The 12,634-nt window shown below is 39.2% G+C and overlaps 1 protein-coding gene across 1 annotated transcript in view; it reads left to right on the top strand.

The window, feature by feature from the left end:
- The window catches only part of CMYA5 (cardiomyopathy associated 5), a 112,451-nt gene that overhangs the window by 58,974 nt on the left and 40,843 nt on the right, over positions 1-12,634 (top strand). Inside the window, exon 2 of the mRNA XM_058275391.2 lies at positions 323-10,565. Coding sequence (XP_058131374.1) covers positions 323-10,565 — 10,243 coding nt within the window. The remainder of the gene's footprint in view (positions 1-322; positions 10,566-12,634) is intronic.

The raw sequence follows: 12,634 nt of genomic DNA on the forward strand, positions 1-12,634 counted from the left end.
AACAGAAAGGGCACAGATGCCAGAGTCATTGTGATTATGAAGGTCCTGGCGACCAGAGAGGGAGCCACAGGGTGGTCAGGAGGGCCATCCTGATAAGGGAAGGTGGGAAATTTAGCTTCAGCTTTTTTTGCATTTGTAAGATACTAATTCATTCCAGCCTGAGTATGTTATGTATTTGGCATCTTGACTTCAATTTTTAACTTTTTTATACACATTCCTATTTTTGATGTGGTAAATAATATTAGTCTCTGAATTTTAATGTCAAATTAATTCCTTACCTCATAAAAATGTGATATTTACTTATTACTGTTATTTACTATAGGTTTTCAGACCAAGATGAAGAGGGCAAGACCAAGCAGCAGTGTATCATATCTGACCCCTCCTTTTCCATGGTAACAGTTCAGCGGGAAGATAGTGGAATAACCTGGGAGACCAACTCAAGTAGGTCTTCCACTCCCTGGGCCTCAGGAGAAAGTCAAACTTCTGGTGTGTGCAGTCCGGAAGGGTCAACTGTTGTGCCTTCTCCTCCAGGAAACGTTTCCTTTATCGTGGATGAAGTTAAAAAGGTTCGGAAAGGAACACATAAGTCAAAGCATGGCTCCCCATCATTGCGTCGGAAAGGCAAAAAAAAGAGAAATTCTTTTGAATCCCAAGAAGATGTTTCAGCAAACAAAAAATCCAACACTTTATTTTCAGAAAGTCGGGTACAAAAAAACGAGAAAGAAAAGTCATCTGTTGGTATTTATGATAAAATGAAAAAAAAGAAAACCACCTCAAATACACCTCCTATTACTGGGGCAATATACAAAGAACACAAACCGTTGGTTTTAAGGCCAGTCTATATAGGAACAGTAGCATATAAAATTAAGATGTTTAATTCAGTTAAGGAGGAATTAATTCCTCTGCAGTTTTATGGAACATTGCCAAAGGGTTATGTAATTAAAGAAATACATTATAGGAAAGGTAAAGATGCATCCATTAGTCTAGAGCCAGATTTGAGCAATCATGATTCTAATATAGTTCCCCAAAGAGGCAAATTAGTAACCCAAAGCATAAAAGATGATAATGTAAAAGAGCTTTCTCCACCCTGGAGAAGTGCACTCGCCAAAGAATCAAAGACCTTGACCTCAATTTTTGGCCACGAAGATCAAAAGAAAATTCATGCTGATTCACCTCTAACTGCAGCATCTGCAACCAAGCACACCGTTTCCTTTTATTCAAGTAATGACACAGCAGAAGGAGAAATACAGTTCAGCCCTCCACAGTCTGTGCCACAATGGCCAGGCGATAAACCAAAAACCCATGATATGGAGCCTTCCTCTTTTGTACCTGATCTGTCTGCAAATGTGTTAGTAGAAACAACAAAGAAAGAATTTGAACCTGATTCACAAGTTACAACTTCAGAGGATGACTCTTCAGTCTCACCATCTTTAGTTGATGAGGTAAAGAAGGAAGAGGTGTATTCTGCTGACCATTCCATTTCACTTGAGGCAGAGGAATTTCTGGAGGCAGGTTCACCAGGTCTGGAAGCATCCACTGAGGAAAGTTTCAGCATTGAGAAAGATCAGCCTTATCCGACTTCACCAGAAAGGGCAGAACCAGTCTCTGAACAACTGACATTTTCTTATCCCAGTGTCAATGGAGAGAAAGAAGAAAACATGCCTGAGCCATCCTTTTCTCTTTCTGAACCTCTAGTGTTAGAAGAACCAGAGAAAGAAGACACAGAAACTTCTCTACCATTAGCTGCTGCTCCTGAATCTGAAGATTCTAATTTACCAGAAGAAGGGATCATAGACCTTGATCACCCAGAAAGCCCATTCGTTTCTGAGAAACCCTTCCCCCCACATTTGGCCCCTGAAGTGGAGCAGGAAGAAGAGGAGACCATTCTGCCACCAGTGACAACATCAACACCTGAACATGTAGTTGTGTCTGAGGAAGAAAGACAGGAAAATGAGTCTGTTTCTACTGATTCTGCTTTTGTATCAGAGTATTCAGGTCCACAGGATGTGAACCATGAACTGGAGAGGAGAGAATTTGAACCAGTCTCTCCATCCAATGTAACAGCTATATCTGAACATGCAGTTCTGTCAGAGGAAGAAAATGAGGAATTTGAGCTTTATTCTCCAGCTTTGGCCTCTGAGTCTGAACACTCTTTCCCCCCATCCACAATTGAGAAGACTTCTGAATCCCAGTCCCCATCTTTTTCAATAGCAACATCGGTGCACACGGTCCTTTCAGAGGAAGAGGTCTCAGAAAGCCAGTGTTACACTCCAGATTCCTTACCTGCTTCTGAATATTCAACTCCATCACATGCAACAGAAGAATCACTGGAGAAAACAGTTGATCATAAGTCCCCATTAAAACCCAAAGGTGTTTCTGAGGACATGATTCTGTCTGAAGAAAAGAAGAAAGACATTGAATCATATACTCCAACTGTGTCTTCTGTATCTGAAGACTTTCTTCCACCTTATACAAATGAGGCTCCTGAACCCAATTCACCACTTCTTTCAGCTGCTACTTCAGAACACACGGTCCTATCAGAAGAAGAGGACATAAGAAGTGAGCATTTCACACCAGATTCAACATTGGTCACCAAATATGTAGTTCCACCAAATACAACACATGAATCCCAAAAGAAAATAATAGATGATGTGTCCCAATTCAAATCAAAAGGGGTTTCTGAGCACAACATTCTTTCAGAAGAAGAGGAAGAAGACATTGGACTGTATTCCCCAGATGTGGCCTCTGTATCTGAACATTCTCTCCCACTGTATACAATAGATATGACTTCTGAATGCCAGTCCCCAGCTCTTTCAACCACTACATCTGAACATGCAGTCCTTTCAGAAGAATCAGTAGAAATGGAGCGGTACACACCCTCTTCCATCACTGCTTCTGAATTTTCAGTACCACCATATGCAACCCAGGAGTCAAAGATGGACGAGATTGTCCACAGGTCCCCTTTAAATCTAAAAGGTGCCCCCTCACCTGTGAATTTATCAGAGGAAGAGCAAGAAGACATTGGACCTTTTTCTCCAGATTCAGCATTTGCATCAGAATTCTCATTTCCACCGTATGCGCCTCAGGAAGCAGAGAAAAGAGAATTTGAGTGTGATTCTCCAATATGTTTAACATCGCCATCTGAACATACTATTTTGTCAGATGATGACACTGAAGAAGTTGAACTTTTTTCTCCAGACTCAGCATCACAAGTTTCCATCCCACCATATAGAATTTCAGAAACAAAGAATGGAATTGAGCCTGATTCACTGTTGACTGCAATGTCTGCTTCAAGATATTCCCATTTTTCAGAAACAGATGAGGAAGACCTTGGATCAACAGCTGCCACACCTGTACCTGAGCATGTCAGTTCCTCAAAGAAACAAAAAGCTGAACCTTCCCCTTGGATATTTGCACCTGAAGACTTGAGTCTGCCACCTGCAACAAATAAAACAGAGAAGGCAGAAATTAAACCAGATGCACAAACAACCTCAAAATCTGTATCCGAATATCTCATTTTAGCACAGAAGCAGAAAACCCAACCATCTTTCGAGGCTGAGTCTGAAGACTCAATTCTGCTTTGTTTAACAAGTGAATCAGAGAAGGGAGACATTAAGGTTAATTCATCAGTAGCTGCAACACCTGTTTCTTTACCTGCAAAATCATCCATGGAAGAAACTGAACATGTTTTGCCTGCATCTCAGTATTCAGTGTCACCTGATTCAGACCATGCAATTAAGAAAGAACAGGAACCCAAAGAGTCACTCATTCCAAAAGCTTCAGATGAACAGATGGCTTTGTCAAAAGTCAGAAGGGAAGAAAGTGTGCCCAATTCTCCAGCAGCTATAGCACATGTACCACAGGATCAAAAGATGGAGCCTCTGACTCCAAATGTCCCACGATCTGGGATGAAATATTCAGTTGTGTCTCACTTGGTAGATGAGCCAAAGAAGGATGACAAACCCAATTTAGCGCCAACTGTGACATCTGAACTAGAACAGAAAATGGCAAAGAATGAGCCTGAAGTAATAAAACCACATTCTTCTCTAAAGGAAACATCTTTATCTGGACCTGAGGTTTTATCAGCAGTGGAAATGGAAGCAAAACATGATTCTAAAATAACAATTACACCTGTAGTTCCACATTCAGCTTCATCTGTGGTGGAAAAGGAAGTTGAACATGATCTACCTGCACCAGCATTTTCAGCATTGCCAGAAGAAATAAAGAAAGTAATTGAATCCACTTCTTCAAGAAGTTCAATATCTATAGCGAAACATGATTCAAGCTTAAGCAAATTAGCCAAAGAAGAAATCCCAACAGATATACCTGTTACCATCCCTGGGGAACATCCAGTCTTAACAAAACTAGGAAATGATGAATTAGCAAATGATTTGCCACTATTGGTAACATCTATAGATGTGCATTCAGTTCCTAAAGAAGAGGAAAAGCCAGCAATTAAAGGCATTTCTTTTCCCATTGAAACTACTGCATCCAGCCATTCAGGATGGTCTGAAACAGAGAAGGAAAATAAATTTGATTCACCTCCAACTGTATTGTCTATATCAGAGCACTCTATTTTGTCAAAAGTAGAAACTGAAGAAATTAAACCTGGATTGCCAATAACCAAAGCATCTTCATCTGAGCATTCAGATGTACCTAAGGAAGCAATGGTAGAAAATGCACAAGGTCTTTGTTTTTCTAAAGGCCTTGATTCTGAACATGTATCACAGAAAAAGAACTCTGTATCTGCCTCAGAGGTAGTAGGGCCTGAACATTTGCTTTCACTCAATCTAGGTGGTGAGATAAAGAAAAAAGACACCCAACCTCCTTTGTCACAAAATGTATCACTTGCACCCAAACATACAGTTCCAGAAGACAAAAATGAGGAAATAGCAAATTCTTCTAAAATTGAAAATTTAACGTCAGAAGATTTAACTCCAACATTACTGATCCTCACTGATAAGAAAAAATGGGCGATGGAGACAACATCTACAGATCAGGGAGATTACCTGTCAGAAAAACAGGGTCTTGCTTTGACAGAACTCTCTTTGGAATCTGAGAAGAAAGACAAGCCACACCAAGTGTTAGAATTACCAAGTACTGACTCAGAATTCATTAGTGATTTAGGTAGACTAAGTAGACCCATAGATAAAAAACAAGTAAAATCTCTCAAATCTGAAACAAGGGATTCTGTTTCAGAAAAGAGCATAGGTGAGTTTACAAACAGAGAAGAAAAACAAGAAAACAGGGAACTTAATGTGTCTACTGCATTGCCTGAAATGTTTGAGTTTTCATCATGCCTTAGGGAGGAACCTCAGAATCAAGAAATGAAACCTTTCTTTCCTGAGGTAGTCAGCCTCGGAGCAAAAGAAGAATCTCCTTCTCTAGTTAAAGGAGAAAACCCAGAAGAACTTCAGCCAACCACTTTTTCTTTAAAAGGCTTATCAGAGGAGTTCAACCATTCAGCCAATTTTAAAAAGGGGGGGAAACAAGAAATAGGGCCATTACAGCCAGCAGGAAATTTGAAGGCACAAGTAATGGGAGATATTTTAACTAAACCAAATGAAGAAACTAACCAACCTAATTCATTCCATGTACCCCAGAGTATAACAGAACCATCAAAGATTACTTCTTCTGACCTCCATGTGGAACAAAAGAAGCCTGAAATACTAGTTTATTCAGACAAAGTTGCCAAATTGCCTGATATAAGTATCTCTTTTGATGATAAACAAGATCTAGGCATTAAACAATTTTCCTCTATGAAAGAAAATTTGCCTTTGGAAGAATCAAAATCATTTATGACAAGTGAGCCTACAGATATTAAAGAAACAAAAAGGAAAGAGTCCTTTATTTATCCAAAGGATGAAAACTTGTTGCTGGAAAAGCCAGAAAGAGATTTGGCCAGTCATGAGGAAGAAAGAACACTGGGATCTGAGCAGCTGGATTCCTCTGGCAGCAGTAATCTGATGACAGGGCAGTTCCCATTTGCTCTGTCAGATAAAGACCATATATATGAAATCAGAGAACAGGTTCCACCACATTCTGCTGAGGAGTCTCATTTATCATTACAAGAACCAATGTCTACTCTAGATAGCTCAAGCAGTAATGTAGAGACACCATCAATTCAAACTTACTCTTCTGATGAAATAAAGCTGACCAAAGAACTGAAATCCTTTCCAGTTCCAGTTGGAAATGTTGCTGTGGAGAAGCAGATCCATTCTTTCATAGGGAGTGAAAGTCTGATATTGGAGAAAGAAAACAGAGAATTTTCCATGCCTTGCAAAGAGAGCCAGGAAGAAATCAAACTGTCTCCTGAAAACACCCTCCGTAAACCAGCATTTGGCTCAGTGGTGGAACAGGTTAAGTCAGAAACAATTCCCTCTTCCACCACAGCAGCCCAATTCCTGGCAGAAGTCATAGAAACTGCCTCAGACAGTAAAAAAGAAGCACATAGGAGCACACCTCCTTTACCAGTGGAGAAGCCATTAGTAGAATCAAAAATGGCTTGGTCAAAGGTTATAGAAGATGCTGATGAGGGAGGGAAACCAGCACTTGAAGGGCAAATACCCACACAAGAAAAGCCTCTCTCTTCAATCCAAGCTAATAAGGAACCTCTGTCCCCAGAGTTACCTGAGGTAACTCAAAGGCTGCCCAAGCAGCCAAAGACAGTTGAGACATGCCTTTCTGAAGAAAAGGGAAAGAAAGGAATTTCATCTTTCACATCCTGGATGTCTAGTTTGTTTTTTGGATCAAGTACTCCAGATAACAAAGTTACTGAAAAAGAAAATTTAAAACCTCAGTCAATTCCATCTGTAGAAAAAGCAGTGACTATGATAGAGACTAAAAGTATGACTCTAGCTGTCTCTGATTCTGCAACTGAGAAACCAGTTGATCATCCATTACCAGAGGCAAAACTAAGAAGTGCTGATGAATCCAGAGCTGCTTTAGTAAAACCTGGTGGAAGTCAAGACTTTAAAGAAAAAGCCACAATTTTATCAAATATAGAAGTTTTACAACAACCAAAATCCAACTCTGAGGTGTCTACTGAAGATTATGGAAAGAAAAACACCCTCAGCTCTTCAGAGGAAATGGACATAAACTCAGAAGTTACATCTGCTGGTGGTGAGGAACATCTTGATGTTCAAACTTACTCCACCACAGTTGAGAAATCAGTTATGGAAGAAGTCAAAAGTGTTGTTCCATTTCATGTCACTGATATTAAAAGATCCCAGAAGCCAGCAATTTCTCCTCCATCTAAATGGAATATTTCTGTTCTTAAGGAAGAGCCACAAAGTGATCAAAAAGATAAATCACTCTTTTCATTTGATGCAATAGATAAGGTGCCACAACATCCAGGATCAACTTCATCCAACTTCTCAAGTAAGAATATCACAAAGGAGCCAGAGAAGCCAGGGTCAATAATTTTGCCAATGGAAGAATCAAAAGACAATTTAATTGATCATGGTGAAGACGGGCAAATTTCTGAAGAGGAAATAAAACTCATGTCTGTTAGCCCAGCTGAGAGGAATGAAAACTTGGAAACCAGAACATATTCCTTAACAGAAAAGAAGGTGCTGGCAGAAAAACAAGGCATTGTGGCCCCATTAGAACTTAGAGATAATAATGAAATAGAGAAGGCACAAATTACACATGGATCTAAACTTATTGAATTGGAGGAATCAAAAGCCGCGGCTATACTGCAACTCTTTCAAAACGAAGACCACAAAGAAAGATCCAAAATTATTGTTGGTTCTGAAAAGGAGAAGGGAGAAGAAAAAGAAAGATGGTCACATGTATTTTCAGAAGAAAATAAGCAACAGGAAATTCAGCCTTATTCTGTGAATGTATCCATGTCTGTTGCTGAAAAATCTGATACCTCTTTAAGTTGTTCTTTAGGTGAAAATCAGCCATTTTCATTAGCAAAAGCCACATCAATTATTGAAAAAACACAAACTATGCTCTCAGAGACTCACCCAGAAATCAGGGAAACAAAGGCAAGAGGAACTGGACCACATCCATTAGAAGAAAGCACATTTTTGGAGGAAAAGTCCAAGACTTTCATTCCAGTGGATCTTCCTTCTCGTGATGAGCTAGATAGCTACTTTTTACCTAAGGAAGACAATCTGGCTTTGGAAAAGTCAAGCAGGGATATGGTGGGTCTCAATGAAGAAAAGAGACAGTTCACTGTGTCAGAACCATCCATAGGTGGCTCAATGGATATCACAAAAGAAAGTATGAAGCAAGGATCTCCTTCTAAAGAATCTGAAAGGACTTTAGGGCATCCTTTTGATACAGCAAAGAGCTTAGAAACACCACCACATTTGTTGTCATCTGTGAAACCACAAACACTTGTTTCTGGAGAGTCTACAGAAATTATTACTACAAAGAAACAAGAAATGCCATGGTCAGAACTGATTTCAGATAGACATTCAGTCCATACTGTTCAAACATCTAAAGATCACACATCTGAAGAGCATACATCTGATATTTTGGAACAATCTGTTTTTGTTTCAAAGCATCATTTAGAGACTGTGGACGATGCCTATGTAAATGAACCACACTCTTCAGCAAGCAGCAACTATACTCAATTTATAACTAATGCATCAACAATCAATGTTGACAAAACTGTTTTTACTAAAGAAATATCCAAGGACCCTGAAGACACATATACAAAAGATGAAGAATTTACAGTGACTAGTAAGCCAGCTGGACTTTCAGAAGATCAAAAGAGTGCCTTCAGTATCATTTCTGAAGGTTGTGAAATATTGAATATTCATGCTCCTGCATTTATTTCTTCAGTTGATCAGGAAGAAAGTGAATGGATGCAAGATAAGTTAGAATATTTGGAAGAGAAGGTATCACTTAAAACTATGCCATTTCATGACAATAGTGAGGCAGTTGCTTGCCATAAAACATTAAAGACTAAGTTAGAAGATTCTGATGAAAATGTTACATTATTGAAAGAAAACAAGAAAAGGGAAACTCATAAAACAAAAGAGGAGGTATCTGTAGATTCAAAAACTGGTGAGTTAGCCTTTATTGAGCCCACAATGCCCAGTGAAGAGGATTATTTTGAAAAATATACTTTGATTGATTATAACATCTCTCCAGACCTAGAAAGATTGAAACCTCCACAGAAATTAAATATTGAAGAGGACCTCTCACAGCAAGTTACAGAAGCAGCTATCTCTTTCCCAGAAGGTTCTGAGGACAGTGTCCCAGAACATGAATATGACTTGGTGAAACTGGATGAAACTTTTTATGGGTTAGAAAAGGACTACAGCAAATTATCTCAACCAGAAACCCAAAAGTCTTTGACTATCCAAATATCATCTGACAGAGATGCTCCAAAGGTTTTAAATAGAGACGTGGACTCAAAGTCACCTGGGATGCCTTTATTTGGTGCAGAGGAAGGAGTTTTGTCACGAACTCAGATTTTTCCTACCACTGCTAAAGCCATTAATCCAGAACTCTTGGAGGAACCACCTGCACTTGCATTTTTATATAAGGATCTGTATGAAGAAGCAGTTGGAGAGAAAAAGGAAGGGGAGACAGCTTCTGAAGGTGACAGTGTGAATTCTGAGGCATCATTTCCAAGCAGAAATTCTGACACTGATGATGGAACAGGAATGTATTTCGAGAAGTATGTACTCAAAGATGACATTCTCCATGACACATCTGTAACTCAGAAGGACCAAGGCCAGAGTCTGGAAGAAAAACCAGTTAGTAAGGATGATTCATACCAACCAGTAGCTGCAGAAGGGGAAATTTGGGGGAGGTTTGGAACTATTTGGGGGGAGAGGAGTCTGGAAGAGGAACAGAAAACTATTTACAGGGAAGGAGAATCCGTAGACCATGTAGAGACCCTTGATAATGTAGCAAGGCAGAGGAAAGCTCCCATCACTGAGGAAGTCAGAATGGTTACCCAGAAGATAAGCTATGCAGTTCCATTTGAAGACACCAATAATGTCCTAGAGAGAGTAGATGTAACTGAGGTTCAGGGTAATGAAGCAGGGAATGCAAGTCCAGAGGTCAATCTGAATGTCCCAGTACAAGTGTCCTTCCCAGAGGAAGAATTTGTACCTGGTGCAACTTATGTTCAAGAAACAGTGCAAGAGGAACCTGAAAAGATGATCTCACCTGAACCAAGTGAAGATCGACTCCGCAATAGCCCTGTTCAGGATGATTATGAATTTGCCGAATCCCTGAATTATGAAGTGGTTACTCAAGACCTTTTATCAGAAGAACTGTGTTCAGAATCTACACCTGAAGATGCATTATCTCAAGGAAAGGCATCCTTTGAATACATTAGTGAAAATGAATTCATGAGGGAGGTGGAACAAAGTATGTCTGCTGAACAAAGAGAGTTGGAAAGTGAGAGGACAGAACAAGACCAATTATCATTGGCATTAGTAGCTGAGAAGGCCCAAAAGGAACCGAAAAAGTCCCAGATTGACACATATTGCTACACTTGCAAAAGTCCAATTTCTGCTATTGACAAGATATTTGGGGCCCACAAAGACCATGAGGTTTCGACGCTTGACATGGCCATAAATGCTATAAAGGTAAATAGATTTTAGAGAATTCAAGTAATTTATCTTTATACATTAAATCTTCTTTTACATTTTCTCAATTTAAAAAATGACCAATATTTGATACATTCATTTTTTGGCCTAATAGTCTGAAAGTAAACTAAGAATATTTCCCAAAGCGTTTAGTTAAGATTGGTTGACAAACATTTGTTGAGTATACACTATATGCCAGACCTTTTTCTAGGTTCTGGGCATTTCAAGATACATAAAAAAGGATCACTGCTGCCTTTGAGGGGCTCATCTTACGGCAGGAAGCTCTTAACATTATGAAAAATGCCAAATAACTTTAATATAAAACACTTATGTTTTTGGGCATAAAATACAGTTTATTTTTCATGATCTACAATGTTATTCTTTAAAAATACATATTTTATATTAACATTCAGCAATCTTAGTGCAAGCCTTATATAAATAATCAGACAGTAAAATACTTTAAATTTCTATTTTCTCCATATTTCTATTGTTTATAAAATTTGTGTTAGAAATTGAAAACCTTTGCATTTTTTTCTGCCTATGTCTATAGAACCCCAGTGTTCCAGATAGTCTTGGGAGTGGATGTGGCTTGTGTGGTTAAGCACCTGCTTCCCATGTGGGAGGCCCCAGGTTTGGTCCCCGGTGCCTCCTAAAAACAAACAAAAAAGCAAACAAGTGGAAAAACAAAAGCAAATAACAAGCAAAGAAACAAAAAAATAATTCAGGGGAGCTGGTGTGGCTCAGTGATTGAGCACCAGCTTCCCATATACGAGGTCCTGGATTCGATCTCCAGCCCCAGTACCTCAAAAAAAAAAAAACCCAAACAGTCAGTCACAACAGATATCTTTATGTATGTGATTATAAATACTCAACTTCCCCAGAGATACTATCGGAAGTCAAGCATTTAGTGTTTGAAGCTCTCGTCTAACTTTCATTAGCCATCTAACTGGTTTCCCCACTATTGCCTCTCTTTCCAGACCACTCTCCTTATATCAGCTAAAATGGCCCATTTTAGCTGATATATAAGAACTGAGCCCTCGCCCTGTGCCAGGCACTATGTTAAGCTCTTTATATAGAGGATGTCTTTTAATCCTCACGACAACCCTGGTATTGTCATCAATCTGCAGATAATAAATCAGAGGCTCAGAGAGTATTAACGATTTGCCCAAAGTCATAAAGGGCAGAACTGGGATTAAAATCCAGATCTGTCAGACACCAGAGCCCATGCTCTTGACTATAGTTCCATATTACTCATCTTGGTGCTTTGCTAATGGTAGTGAGTTCCATTATGATTATTCAAATAAGTCACCATTAAATAATTGTCAGGCTCATTTGATTCAATAGGATAGCATATGGGAATCTTGTGGGTTTTCCCTACCAAATTGATCCTTCTTAATCTGTCTAAATGTTGGTTCTTTTTCCGGGGTGAAATTTTGCTAAGACTTTACCTGGCAGCTCTCTTGAGGGTAGGGCAATTTTGTGTGTGAAATCTCAGATATCAGAATGCATTGGCACTGTGAGGTGGGCCCCATTCTGTGCTGACATGCCATTTCATTAACAACTGCTGGGCACTGTCAGCAGCAAACAGCTGGTTTTTTTTCAGTCTTCTTAATTATGTTTTATACCTATGAATTTTAGAAATAAAAAAATAATTCTGTGCCAAAATGTTTTCAATTTAGAAACAAATTTCTAAAGTAGGGAGATATGATGCCTCCTGCGTTAAAACCACTCTACAGGTTTTTTAAAATGATCTCTAAACAGTAGGAGGAGAAAGTAAAAACTGCTGGCTAAAGCCAAGGAACCTTGCTTAATTCGACTAAGTTGACTGTGAAGACTGAGTTAGTTGGCAACTTTTAAAAAAACAAAAATCAGTTTTTAAAAGTTGTAATCTGAGAATTTTCTAGCATCTCCTGGGTAGGTGTATTGTGTCATAGGGCTGCCATAGCAAATTGCCACTAACTGAGTGGAGTGCCTTAAAACAATGGAATTTCATTCTCCTACAGTTCTGGAGATTAGAAGTCTAAAACTGAGGTGCCGCCAGGGCTGTGCCCTCTCTGAAGCCTATAAGG

This window comes from Dasypus novemcinctus, chromosome 2 (genome assembly GCF_030445035.2).
Source record: "Dasypus novemcinctus isolate mDasNov1 chromosome 2, mDasNov1.1.hap2, whole genome shotgun sequence".
Lineage (NCBI taxonomy): Eukaryota > Metazoa > Chordata > Mammalia > Cingulata > Dasypodidae > Dasypus > Dasypus novemcinctus.